The sequence below is a fragment of the Notamacropus eugenii genome, chromosome 2 (genome assembly GCF_028372415.1).
Source record: "Notamacropus eugenii isolate mMacEug1 chromosome 2, mMacEug1.pri_v2, whole genome shotgun sequence".
Classification (NCBI taxonomy): Eukaryota; Metazoa; Chordata; class Mammalia; order Diprotodontia; family Macropodidae; genus Notamacropus; species Notamacropus eugenii.
Window position 1 is genome coordinate 425,331,833 of NC_092873.1, and position 14,998 is coordinate 425,346,830.

The following is a 14,998-nucleotide window of genomic DNA, read 5'->3' on the forward strand; positions in this document are numbered from 1 at the left end:
ACTGAGAAAAGAACAATGTCCTACCCAGTCAGTTGTCATCTTAGAAAATGTCTCTAGCTGGGAAACCTATATGACAGTCAAATGTTATAATACATACATAAAACGTATATTTCTACTCTTAGGTAGAAAAAAACATTACTCATTAAAAACAAACTCTTAGAAAACTACATAGAAGGGGCAGTCCCTTAGACCGCCTACCTCAGGAGATTTGTTTTCCAGGCATAACAACTGCCATGGAAAATGATGTGACCCAATCAGCGCATCAATTGTGAGCCCATCCAATGCCTCATCCGTTGCTAGGCAATGATATGATTTTTTTTTTCCCCTTTAACTGCCACATCCCTTCAGAACTCAGGTCTTTTTGATTTCTCTATCACAACGGATACATATCTCTTTTGGCAGCCCAGCATATTTACATCCAAACAACAACAAAAAGCCATTTAATCCTCAGCATAAGATTCACCTGCTGCATCCAAAGTTTAGGTAATGTACCATTTTATATTTCCAAAGATGGTTTTGGTTTTGGTCTAGATCTGTGATTTCTTCAATGTGAAAACTCCCTCTATAAATACTGTTTGTACTCATATATCACATAGTCTTAGAGAACTTGTCAAGTACACCAAGAGGCTTAGTGAAATTTACCCAGGCTTAAACAGATGTATCAGACCCTGGACTTAACCCAGGTTTTCCTGACTCCAAAGTGAGTCTTCTAAACCACTCCATCTGGCCTTTTTTTTAAAAAAAAAAGTCTAAAATTTCTGAAAAACATTCAAGTCAACTACTTTGGGAAGAGGATATGTTTGAATCGTGGATATCAGGAATCAAATTTTTATTCAGGTATGGACCCTTGAAAGTAAGAAATTAAAAAAAAAACCATTCCCCTATTTCTCGCTTAATAGTCCCTACATCAGGAAAAATGAGTACTGGAAATAAAAGGAGATAGAAGTAAAATTTTAGACTAAAATTTTTAGTATATCTCATAAAAGTAAGTTGAAATTAAACTAAAAATTAAATTAAAAAATTAAAAAGAGTAAGAAGAATGGACAGTACGCAACTTATTTCTTCCAATCACTTAATTTTTTCAGCTGAGACAAAGAAAACACAAAATTTAAAATAAAAACCTACCTAAATTCACACAGGTATTAAAAGACAGAGTCAGGATTTTAAAGTCCAGTACTTCAACTCCAAATCCAAGTATCTTTCTACAATACTATGATGTCTTGGATTTGTTGGTGATTTTTAAAAATTTCATACTCTTGTTTCCAGTTAGCATTACTAGTTGATAGTTAAAAATCACTGTTTATTTCCTATGTATATGTATTTTACATATGTATTTTTCATATATACATATATTCTGAATTTGTTATGTATGAACATGTTCTATCCCCCCCAGCAGAATGTAACCTCCTCATATTGGTGTTTGTATCCCTAGCATCTGCCACAAAGCCTGGCATTTAGTAATTGATTCCAGAACAATTAAAAAACAAATTTTGGGCACACAATTCCTGTCAATGAATTCTGTTGGTTTTCCAAATCAGTTGAATGAACACATTGTATATGGCCAACTCAAGGAGGACAAAGATATTGTGCTTGTTTTGAATTGCAGGTGTTTGGGTTTTTTTCATGAAACTCAATGGATTGTATAAAAAAAACCAAAAGAAACAAAAATGAGTGTTTCCCCTGAACATAGTTTGTGAAATGCTACTTTCCCCAAATTTACCTGCATTTGTAAGAGATCTGTGTTCCCTTCAAACACTAGGAAATAGCTTATGAGGCAGTTACAGCTGCTTGGCAACTTTAAAATGTTTCCCAGGTTTCATTTGCTCAGAACTGTCTTCTAAATTCTGCCTTTGAAAGGAAACTTGCCAAACCTGATTTTGAAGAGGTTTTCTCTTTTTAATGGTAGAAATCATTTACCACTTACTTCCGTTAAGAACCAAGTGTTCAAAACTAGGATCTTGTAGTCTCTGCTTTTATTGGGGAAAATAAATTTAACTAGGAACTTAAGACTAATATTGCATAAGTACGTACTTGTAAGTCAGTCAACTAGCATGTGTTGTCTTCTTGTTGCATGTTCGGTATTGACCTAAGCAACCTAAGGGAATTTGAAAATAGAAACAGAAGGTACAGTACATTGCCTTTAAGGATTTTACATGTTAATTGGAAAAACAAAAAAGAAACACAAAATGATACCAACCTGATCATGACCAGGATTTTAAATATTTGTCAAAACATGAAGACTATAATAAAAGAATACTTATGTTCTTCAATCTTCCTATTTTTTAAAAAATAAAATTTTATTTTTTCCTCCAGTAGCATGTAAAAACAATTTTTAGCATTCATTTAAAAAAATTTTTGAGCCAAATTCTCTCTCCTTTCCTGTCCCCCTTTCTTGAGATGGTAAGCAATCTAATGTAGGTTAAATGTGTGTTATCATGTAAAACCTATTTCCATATTAGTCATTTTGTGGAAGAAAACTGAATCTTCTCACTCCCTCCCAAAAAATTAAGTGTAAATAGTATGCCTCAATCTGCATTCAATTCTTCCTCTGAAGGTGGGATAGCATTTTTCATCCTGAGTCCTTTGGGATTGTTTTGGATGATTGTATTGCTGAGAATAGCTAAGTCAATCACAGTTGTTCATCACACTATATTGTTTTAACTGTGTACAGTGTTCTTCTGGTTCTGCTTGCTTCACTTTGCATCAGTTAATGTAAGCCTTCCCATGTTTTTTTGAAATCTGCCTGCTCAACATTTCTTATAGCACAATAGTATTCCACTACATTTACATACCACAACTTATTCAACCGTTTCCCAACTAATAGGCATCCTCTCAATTTCCAATTCTTTGCCACCACAAAAAGAGCTGCCATAAATACTTTAGTACAAATAGGCCCTTCCCCCTTTTTTATTTTATTTATTTTCAGTGTTCTACAATCACTACCATATAACTTACATTTTTTCCCCTCCCTCCCTCTCCTTCCCCCCTACCTCACCCCTCCCTCCCTGAGATGGCATGCACTTTTATATAGGTTCTACATATACATTATGTAGAATTAAAGAATTAAATGAATAGAATTAAGGAATTAAAATGAATAGGAGAAATCATATAACAAATTAAAACATAATACAAAAGAAAATGATCTGCTACATTCTGTGATTGAGTTCCATAGTTCTTTCTCTGGATGTGGAAGGCATTTTGCCTTAAAAGACCATTGGGGAGGCGGAGCCAAGATGGCAGAGTAGAAAGACGCACATACACATAGCTCCGAACCCACAACCCACAGAACAGCTAGAGGGGACCAACTCACGGTGAATTCTGCACCCAGAGGCCACGAAATATTGGAGCGAGGGAGATTTCTGTTCCGGAGAGACCTGCAAACCTCTCGCGGGGGGTCCTTCGTGCTGCGGACTGGGCGCCGGGACTGGGAGCACAGGGCAGCCTTGCAGCGGCCGCGACACCGTGAGGAAAAGATCCCAGCGGGCTACGGGGACGGGATCTCCAGTGGCCACGCGGGTCCCTCCACCCACAGAGGGACCTGCAAACCTCTCGCAAAAGGTCCATCGCGCTGCAGACGCGGAGCCCAGCCCGGACCTGTGGCGGCGGCGGCGGCTCCGAGAGGGATAGATCCGAGCAGGCTTCAGGGACGGGATCTCCAGCGGTGGCACAAGCCCCTCCACCCACAGGTGACGGGGGTCGGTGAGAGAGTCTCTTTGGCGGGTCGAGAGGGGAGTGGGGTGCCCCCATGGCTCGGGCCCCCCCCCCGGGAGATAGAAGCTGAGAGGTGGCTGCAGATAGGGGCTCCCCAAGCAGGCGGGAGCCTGGATCCATTGTGGAAGGTCTGTGCATAAACCCCCTGAGGGAACTGAACCTGAGAGGCGGCCCTGCTCCGACCTGACCACCTGAACTTAATTCTCACACTGAATAGCAGCCCTGCCCCCGCCAAAAGCCCAAAGGCGGGAAGCAGCATTTGAATCCCAGTCCCCAAACGCTGGCTGGGAGGACAGGAGGTGAGGTGGGTGTGAGGAGAATATTCAGAGGTCAAGTCACTGGCTGGGGAGAATGCCCAGAAAAGGGAAAAGAAATAAAACTATTGAAGGCTACTTTCTTGGAGAACATACATTTCCTCCCTTCCTTTCTGATGAGGAAGAACAATGCTTACCATCAGGCAAAGACACAGAAATCAAGGATTCTGTGTCCCAGCCCACCCAATGGGCTCAGGCCATGGAAGAGCTCAAAAAGAATTTTGAAAATCAAGTTAGAGAGGTGGAGGAAAAAGTGGGAAGAGAAATGAGAGCGATGAAAGAGAAGCATGAAAAGCAGATCAGCTCCCTGCTAAAGGAGAACCAAAAAAATGTTGAAGAAATTAACACCTTGAAAACGAGCCTAACTCAATTGGCAAAAGAGGTTCAAAAAGCCAATGAGGAGAAGAATGCTTTCAAAAGCAGAATTAGCCAAATGGAAAAGGAGATTCAAAAGCTCACTGAAGAAAATAGTTCTTTCAAAACTAGAATGGCACAGATGGATGCTAAGGACTTTGTGAGAAAGACAGATATCACAGAACATAGCAAGAAGATTGGAAAAATGGAAGATAATGTGAAATATCTTATTGGAAAAACAACTGACCTGGAAAATAGATTCAGGAGAGACAATGTAAAAATTCTGGGACTACCTGAAAACCATGATCAAAAGAAGAGCCTAGACATTATCTTTCATGAAATTATCAAGGAAAACTGCCCTGAGATTCTAGAACCAGAGGGCAAAATAAATATTCAAGGAATCCACAGAACACCGCATGAAAGAGATCCAAAAAGAGAAACTCCTAGGAACATTGTGGCCAAATTCCAGAATTCCCAGGTGAAAGAGAAAATATTGCAAGCAGCTAGAAAGAAACAATTCAAGTATTGTGGAAATACAATCAGGATAACACAAGATCTAGCACCCTCTACATTAAGGGATTGAAGGGCATGGAATAGGATATTCCAGAAGTCAAAGGAACTAGGACTAAAACCAAGAATCACCTACCCAGCAAAACTGAGTATAATACTTCAGGAGAAAAAATGGTCTTTCAATGAAATAGAGGATTTTCAAATTTTCTTGATGAAAAGACCAGAGCTGAAAAGAAAATTTGACTTTCAAACACAAGAATGAAGAGAACCATGAAAAGGTGAACAGCAAAGAGAAGTCATAAGGGACTTACTAAAGTTGAACTGTTTACATTCCTACATGGAAAGACAATATTTGTAACTCTTGAAACATTTCAGTATCTGGGTACTGGGTAGGATTATACACACACACATGCACACGCACACACACATGCACACACACATAGAGACAGAGTGCACAGAGTGAATTGAAGAGGATGGGATCATATCTTAAAAAAAAAAATGAAATCAAGCAGTGAGAGAGAAATATTGGGAGGAGAAAGGGAGAAATTGAATGGGGCAAATTATCTCTCATAAAAGAGGCAAGCAAAAGACTTATTAGTGGAGGGATAAAGAGGGGAGGTGAGAGAAAAACATGAGGTCTACTCTCATCACATTCCACTAAAGGAAAGAATAAAATGCACACTCATTTTGATAGGAAAACCTATCTCACAATACAGGAGAGTGGGGGACAAGGGCACAAGCAGGGTGGGGGGGAGGATAGAGGGGAGGGCATGGGGAGGAGAATGCAATCTGAGGTCGACACTCATGGGGAGGGAAAGGATCATAAGAGAATAGAAGTAATGGGGGACAGGATAGGATGGAGGGAAATATAGTCAGTCCTATACAACACAACTAGTATGGAAATCATTTGCAAAACTACACAGATTTGGCCTATATTGAATTGCTTGTCTTCCAAAGGGAAGGGGTGGAGAGGGAGGGAGCTAAAGAAGTTGGAACTCAAAGTGTTAGGATCAACTGTAATGTTCTTACCACTAGGAAATAAGAAATACAGGTTAAGGGGTAAAGAAAGCTATCTGGCCCTACAGGACAAAAGAGAAGACGGAAACAAGGGCAGAGAGGGAGGATAGAAGAGAGAGCAGATTGGTCACAGGGGCAATTAGAATGCTTGGGTTTGGGGGGGGAGGGGATAAAAGGGGAGAAAATTTGTAACCCAAAATTGTGTGAAAATAAATGTTAAAAGTTAAATAAAAAAATAAAATAAAATAAAATACTGCCTCAAAAAAAAAAAAAAAAAAGACCATTGGGAATTTTTTAAGTCTTTGCATTGCAATGAAGTTCTAAATCTACCAGAAAAAATCCTTGCACACTGTGGTTGTTGCTGTGTACAAAGTTCTCCTGGTTCTGTTCCTTTCACTCAGCATCAGTTCATATAAGTCTTTCCAGGCCTTTCTGAAGTCTTCCTATTAATCATTTCTTATAGCAAAATAGTATTCCATTACACTCATATACCATAATTTATTCAGTCATTACCCACTTGATGGGCATCCCCTTGATTTCCACTTTTGGTCACCACAAATAGAGCTGCTATAAATATTTCTGTACATGTGGGACCCTTTACCATTTTTATGATCTCTTGGAGATACAGTCCTAGAAGCGATATTGCTGGATCAAAGGGTATGCATATTTTTGTAGCCCTTTGGGCATAGTTCCAAATTGCTCTCCAGAATGGTTGGATCAGCTCACAGCTCCACCAACAATGAATTAGTGTTCCAACTCTCCCACATCTTCTCCAACATTTATCATCTTCCTGTTTTGTCATGTTAGCCAACCTGATAGATGTGATGTGGTACCTCAGAGTTGTTTTGATTTGCATCTCTAATCAATAGTAATTTAGAGCATTTCTTTCATATGACTATAGATAGCTTTAATTTCTTCCTCTGAAAACTGCCTATTCATATTCCTTTGACCATTTATCAGTTGGGGAACCTTTCTCCCCCTTGTAAAAAAAGAAATATGTTTGGGATACAGACCTAGTAGTGGTATTGGCAGATCAAAGGGTATGTACACTTTTATAGCCCTTTGGGCATAATTTCAAATTTCTCTCTAGAACAGGTGGATCAGTTCACAACTTGAGCAATAATACATTAGTGCCCCTCATGTCCTCTAACATTTATAATTTTGCCTTTTCTGTCGTATTAGTCAATCTGATAGGTGTGATGTGGTATCTGCATTTTTCTGATTTGCATTTCTCTAACCAATAATTTAGAGCATTTTTTTCATGTAACATAGATAGCTTTGATTTCTTTATCTGAAAACTTACTCATATATCATTTAACCATTTATCAATTCGGGAGTAACTTGTATTATAAATTTGACTCAGTTCTCCATATATTTGAGAAATGAGGCTTTTATCAGAGATACTGTAAAAATTTTCCCCCAGTTTTCTGCCTTCCTTCTTATCTTGGCTGCACTTTTTTTTTGGTGCAAAACTTAAATTTAATATAACCAAAATTATCCATTTTATATTTTGTGATGCTCTCTGTCTCTTATTTGGTCCTAAATCCTTCTCTTCTCCATACATCTGACTAGTAAACTATTCCATGCTCCTCTAATTCACTTATGGAATCACTCTTTATGTCTAAATCATGTATCTATGTTGACCTTATCTTGGTATAAGGTATGAGATGCTGGTCTATACCTAATTTCTGCCATATTGTTTTCCAGTTTTCCTGGCAGTTTCTGTCAGATGGTGAGTTATTGTCTGCTTTTCTTGAAATCTTTTGCAATCTAGCTTCTAACTTAATCACTTAACTAAATCTCTCTTTAAAGTTATCAATAATCTCTTAATTGCCAAATTTGATAGTCTCTTCTTAGCTCTCATCCTTCTTGTCTATTACATTTGATACCACTGACTACCTTCTCTTATCTTCTCTCTCTTATTTTAGCTTTTATGACTTATCTCCAGCTTCTCCTCTTACCTATGTGACCATTCCTTATTCATCCACACCATGTTCTCTAACTACCAGTGTTCCCCATGTTTTATATATCATCAATATGCTGAAGACTCAGATTATATTATAAATGTTCAGCCACTCTCTCCACTGAGCTTTAGTTCTGCACCTTCAAATATCTATTGTATGTTCCAAAGTAACTGTCCTAAAGACATCTCAGACTCAATATGTCCCAAACTGAATTCATATATCCTACTAATATGCTATAACCTAGGTATGTCTGCATCTTTCTAATTGTTTAATTAAAATTGTTTAGTTGATTAATTAAAAATAATTCCAAATTTAAGAAACAAAACTGTATTTAAACATAGGCAAAGTTTACTGATTTTAAGTTGTGATTCCTGGAACTCTAGGAAGGCCTTGCTGCTTCCTAAATATTACTCCCACCAGCATCTGGTTAAAGCCTTACATCCAGTCAGAGTTGTTTTGTTTTTTTTTCAAAGACCTATCAAAAGCAAATGTCTGTAGAAGGTATGTACTTCACCTTTTATACCTTAGAATCAGTTTCATACACTTTCCTGCTGACAAATTTTGATGGATTAAGAAGAAAAAAATAAAGGTCATTAGTCACTTGAGAAAAAGGACAAAGGTGAGAAAAAGACTGAAGTTTACAGTGAGAGTTTACTTGGTCAAGGGCAATCTGTATCTATTTAGCAATTTGCCTAGGGCTACCCCTTATCACAAAGTTACTCTACTGAGAGGCTTCACTAATTATAGCCTTTATGGGTCTGTACTCTCAATCTAATGGCTAAATTCTACCACTTAGTACTTTCTAACCACACACAAATACTATTTTCTGTTATAACGACTCCTCTAACAATAGAACATAGAGTTGCATAAAGATAATAAAGTGAATGAACCTAGCTCCTCAATTTCTATTATACAGATTAAAATACCTCCAAATATATATATATGAGTGTAGGAAAAGCTTTGAGATAAACCAAAGAAATTCAAAAGACAACAGTCTTTCTCATAAGTAAATACTTGACTTAAAAAATAAAGAGTCAGGTCATTTTATAAATAGACTGGGAGAATTTTAATCAATGGATTGAGTAAATAACAAAAGATAAAACAGATCATTTAGACTACATGAAATTAAGAATCTTTTCCATGAATAAAATTGTCTTTGGATAAAAAAGGAAACTGAAAAAAAAAATCTTTGCATCCAATATCTCTGATATGGAAAAACAATAAAATGTATATAAGGAATTTAACACAAATATAAAAGACCAAAAGCCATTTTCCCAGTGAATAAGTTGTCAAAGAATTTTCATGAATGCTTTTTAAAATTTTTTATTTAAATTTTAGTTTATAGAATAAAACAAACATTTCCATAATATAGTGTAAAAAAAGATGATTGCACATGAAATTGTAAATCTATTATATACAACTTATTATTCCTTTTAATATATAATATAAAATTATCCTATGAATTTCTTTTTCTCTCCACTCCTCCCTCCCCCATGACTACTATAAAATACAGTTATCCTTTCCATTTCCCCATTGCAGTTTCTATGTATCTCAGGTTGGCATAAGAAATTAAGGTGGGATTTTGGGGGGAGTTTTGTGGAAGCTGTGTGAAGGCCAATAGACATCACAGAGCCTATAACCTAAATACTTAACCCAAATTTTACAATAAGGTACTGTAAACACCCCATAAGAAAAAGAAAAAATCAAACTGGGAGGGCCAAAAAATTTTATGTATGTTTTTCAGATCATAAGAGTGCCAAGTTCCTAACCCCACTGCACCACTCCCACTCTTCTCACCCTGTGATATGGAAGGGATAGCTGTATGTATATTTTCAAAAGAATTGTGAGTTGCTAAAATCACAGGAAAAATGATTCTGTTAATTTTAAAGGTGAAGTAAGGCAAATAAAATATTTATACAAGTTACCGTTGAATTGACTTTATTTGTGGAGAAGAAAATGCAGCAACAATGACACAAGCTGAATCACAGATAAACTTGAAATTTTTCTTTTAACTTTGTGTATGTTCGTCCTTCGTTGCTGAAGAAGACCATGCCATCAGAGAAATAATGACATGACTTGCACTTGACTTTATTTTGAGTGAGGGAGGGCTGTGCAGGTCACCAGCCTCACTTCTCCTCCAGAGCCATCTGAATCCAGTGAGCAGATATTCATCAGGATGACTGGAGATGACCCAGGAGGAGGCAATTGGGGTTAAGTGACTTGCCCAAGGTCCCATAGCTAGTGAGTGTCTAGGTGACTCTTGTCCTGAGGCAACCTACATTTCAAAGGGTCCAGGTTAAAATCTAAGAAGATGTAAATATTGGTAGTAGAATATTGAAAAATATTGAAGGTAGAATTGTCAAATGCCTCAGCACTTTCAGTCTTTGTGGTAGCTCTTGTGTTTTAGATTTCCTGTTTTTTCTTTTCATTGCCTCCTGATTTTGTAGAGAGAAAAACTGTTGAACCAAATTCTCAAAGCCCCCATCCTTTTAGCTGTATGGTCTTCAATACTGCCCCTCTGTCCAGTCATAGGATAGAGGAAAAGACCATGACAAAGAACTGGGGGGACTCCAGGAAAGGACAATATGTCTAAATGATTTCGACTGGGTGCCTACCTCCCATGTTCCTGCATTTTGAAGAACATCTTCCCCTCCCCTCCAAAATATATTGAGACTGACATTGTTTAGTCATGTCCTATCTTATTGACCCATTTTGGGGTTTTCTTGGTAAAGCTACTAGAACAATTTGCCATTTCCTTCTCCAGCTCATTTTACAGATGAGGAAACTGAGGCAAAAATGGTTTAGTGACTTGCTCAGGGTCACACAGCTACTAAATATCGGAGGCCAGATTTGATCTGGGGCCAGCACTCTGTGTACTATGGTGCCACCTAACCACCGGAGACTGACACTAGAGAATCTTGATTATATGAGTGTGCTTTTGTTTGGATTTTAAAAGGGGTGAGTGGCAACAGGAGTTCCTGCTTCCTTGTGATTACTTCTCTTTCCATCGTTTGCTATGAAACTGGAATTTTATGGTAACCTCATAAAATATCGTTCTCTCTCCACAGGTGTCACACCTAGATTGGTTTACTTAAAGTACAGTCGAGCCTCTGGAGAACTCACAACATTAACTACAATGTCTAAAGCATCTAAAATGAGCCAGAGTCTCCAGGAGATAAATGAACAACGGGAGAGCTGGTGTATGGTGGAAGCTAAGAATAACGTGACCTGGCTGAGGCCTCAGAAGAGACATTTTTTACAGAATCAACACATGGCCACTACAGAAATCAAGCAGACCTCTAACTCTGATACTGGTAGGAGCTCCTGGGCAGATCTAACCCGTCCTGTTCACATGCAGAAGAGACATTTCCCACAAAGAGGTAAGTAACTATAACTGGATTCTCAAAGACAGTTGAAAGATACGTAGCAGAGATAACTGGGAAACAGAAGATAAATGGAGAGAACATCTGAATACAAAGGAGATAGACATTAGATTGGGTAACTAAAGGATATTGTATCATTTCCCTATCTTAAAATTTCTGAGATAATTATTTCACTATAATAGAATTGGGGAGCTGCCAAGGACACGAGAGATTATCTCCTAGTCTCCATCTGGGCTATTGATAATGCTCCTGAAAAATTATTCTACAGCTTCCACTTGGAGACACACTAATCCATTCCATTTGGGGTCAATTTCTTTTTAAGTTAGTTATTTCTATTGAGTCAAAAATCTGCCTTTCTGTGATTTCTACCTACTTAATCTTCATTGTGCCACCTGGGGTTGGCCATAGGATCACAGAGGTGGAAATAACTCCAGAGACCATTTTGTGCAACCTCCTCAATTGCAGAGATGAAGGCTGAAGTGACCACTTATTCCTAAAGTCGTCCCACAGGTGGTAAGCAAGCATCAGAGGCAGTTTAAATGAAAGTTCTGAACCTATAGAGTTGACACTCTTTCCATTGTACTACGGTGTCTTAGACTCTAGGACAATTCTGGAAATATTTGAAGGCAGCAGTCATGTATGTGGCACCCCTGTGGGTTGCATCCCCAGTTGACACTACTCTCAGGCTCAAGTATGGGAGTCTGTGGGTCCATACTCCTAAAACTCAAAGCTCACAAGCTCCTATCTGCAAGTCCCCCTTTAATAGCCAGTTAGTAAACACAGTGAGCTCAAAGCAGCAGTATTTTATTAAGATGACATAGTTAATAGCATTAGGCACAAACTTTCTGCTGTCCATGGGGCGTACTCTTCCATAAAAACAGCATCCATGGAAAAAGTACACTCACCCTCTCAAAGACTGGGTGGTTCTTAGCTGTTGGCTCCTGACCCGACTGACTTGAGTGCTAGTAAACTTTTTACAAGTCACAATGGGTATGACAAGTCATCAGCTAGCCATGGCAGTTGACACTTCCAGTTCAAACAAGGGACTTCATAAATGCTTTGTGACCTTTTTGATTCCCAATCAAGTTACTTTAACCTTATTAAAACAGATACATGGCAACAGGGATATCTTTCATACTTGTTTTGACACTTCATTATCTTCCCCTTACTTTACGTGATTATATCCTCGGTTGGGCATGGGGGTGGGGAAACCAACTAGATATGTAAAATCAGAGAGCTGAAATATTTGATCATTAGTGTTCCTTTCACTGCTATATTTCTACGATTCTATGTGATTTTTTTTCTTAATTACGTTTAATATTACATGGTGGAAAAAGCACTGGGTTTGGAATCAAATGACCTGGGTTCTGTACTGATGTCATCTTGAACAAGTTGCTAAAACTCTTCTGTGCTCTCATTGGTAAAATGAAGAGCTTGGATGAGATGATCTCTAAGGTATTTTAAAATTCTGAATCTATGTATCTCTGCTATCTCCCCAGATCATCTCATTTCTAGGCTGAATTTCTTTCTGGAGAGAGAGTTTAGATCCAGTCTGCCTATAAAGTAGTGCGAGTCCTCTGGGCCAAGTTATAAAAAAGCTTTTTCAGTCTGCAAGCCATGTAATCAGGAAAAAAAGACCCCATTCTGTAAATACTACCTACTGTTTTCTGCTATGCTTTTCACAAGCCCCCCATGACTAATCCAAAATCAACGATCTTGCTTTTGATAAGATACTAATAAGCTAATTATCTGACTTTTATTTAGTATCACATGCATATGATTAATCCATGGCAGAAAGTAATATTAAAACAATATTAATATAATATATAACATCAATATAATTAAAATCTTATTAATGTAACATAATATAATGTCAATAACAAATAATATGCAATATCAATATAATATAATTAATAAGTAATATAATAAATAGTTCATATTGTATAAGATAATACAAAATTATATATAACATTAATATAATATTATAATAGTATTAAAAACAAACCCAGCCCCTGAACTCATATCCCAGGAGTTATTCTGAGGTGCATCAGGCAAATAATCATTTTTTATTTCCCCTTTCGTTGTGGTCCTCATTGTCAGCAACTGGCCGCACTCTAGACCACCACTGTTTATTTCTATTTGGACTCCTTCTGCTACCTCCAAGTCACCCACACTATTAAAAATGTCAGTCTTGTCTACCAAATTGCTCAGATTCTTAAAATCTCGCCCACCTCAACTGGAGTTTTAATAAACCTTGTCTCTGCCTGAAAGAAAACTTGGGTTGAATTCTTTCAAGGCAGGATCCATGTCTATTGCCCTTGAATTTTGGGGTTCCTATCACCCCTGGACTGCAACATATTCAGATTTCTCCTCAGACATTTGCTATCAGTCAAAAAGCAAGCATTTATTAAGTGCCTATAGAGCCAGGCCCTGGACTAAGTATTTTCACTCTGGGAATACAAAGAAAGATAAAAAGACAGTTTCTGATCTCAAAAATATTATTATAGTCTAATGGGGGAGATGTAAACAAACAACTATGTACAAAGAAAATATACAAGATAAATTGGACATGATCAATAGAGGGCGGGCTTCTTGCAGAAAAAGACTTTAGCTAAGACTTGAAGGAAGTCAGGGAAGTTAGAAAGCAGAGATGAGTAGAGAGAGTTAAATGCATGAGGGAAAATAACCAGATGGAGGAGATGGAGTGTCTAATGCAAGGGAGAGAAGTGTCAATGGATCACAGAGTACAAGGATGGGGTTTAAAGAGTAAGAAGACTGGGAAGGTTGGAAGAATAAGGTTACAAAAGGCTTTAAAAGTAAAAACATAGAATTTTATATTGATCCTGGAAGTAATAGGAAGCCACTAGAATTAAATGAGTAGAGGGGATGGCATGGTAAACAGCTGCTTTAGGAATAGACAGATAGGAGAAGTAGAGAGCAGTATCTCAGAAACCTAGAGAGAAAAGAGTACCAAGGAGAAGACGGTGATTGACCAGTGTTAAAGGCTGCAGGGAGGACAAGAAAGATCAATAATGATCAATGAGGAAATGGAAGTTATTGTTTTATAGGACCAATAGATTATGTTGAACCCTACCTCTTCCAAGACCAACCATATGAGCTTGTAATGTGAACTCAGGTATGTATTTATTTAAAAATAGAAAAATGGGATTTTCAAAATCAATAAAAATAGTATATTATTAGTTTTTATGCAGGTAATTACAAATATATTTGATATGCATATGTGTACATATAGATCATCATATTTATACATAATAGAAATCTACTCACATACATTCATGTAATTCACTTAAAAACTCTTGCATTTTTTTTTATCTTGCAGATAATGCCATATTTGGATGAAGACCATCACCAAATATGCATTTTGTTTTGAGTGTTTAACATGTTTGAAAATAAACGAAAATACACCTGGGTGTACTCCACTTGAATCCAGTGTTATAACTTTAATTTTCCTCAACTTTCTTAACCCTATCTAAACTATGCAGTATAATCTAGGAAGTAAGGCAATTAAATTACAAGTTATACCACCAAACATTTCAACATGGTATATACTATACTTTCATTTTTACTCCCTGTTTTTAGATGAAAGTTTTGTGGAGAAGTGGAAGGACCAAAGATATGTCAGTTCAAATGGCTAACCTGATCCAATAAATATTTAAGTACCTCCTATGCTCCAGGCACAGTGCTAAGTGCTAGTGATACAATTAATAAAAGATAGTCCCTGTTC

At 37.4% G+C, this 14,998-nt stretch overlaps 1 protein-coding gene across 1 annotated transcript; it reads left to right on the forward strand.

The window, feature by feature from the left end:
- The first annotated feature begins 334 nt into the window (after window positions 1-334).
- SPATA45 (spermatogenesis associated 45) lies at window positions 335-14,699 on the forward strand. Its single transcript, XM_072647874.1, has 3 exons — window positions 335-483; window positions 10,939-11,250; window positions 14,594-14,699. Exons 2-3 carry the CDS (start codon window positions 11,007-11,009, stop codon window positions 14,611-14,613), a joined length of 264 nt encoding a protein of 87 aa, XP_072503975.1. The 5' UTR covers window positions 335-483; window positions 10,939-11,006; the 3' UTR covers window positions 14,614-14,699.
- The last annotated feature ends 299 nt before the right edge of the window (window positions 14,700-14,998 follow it).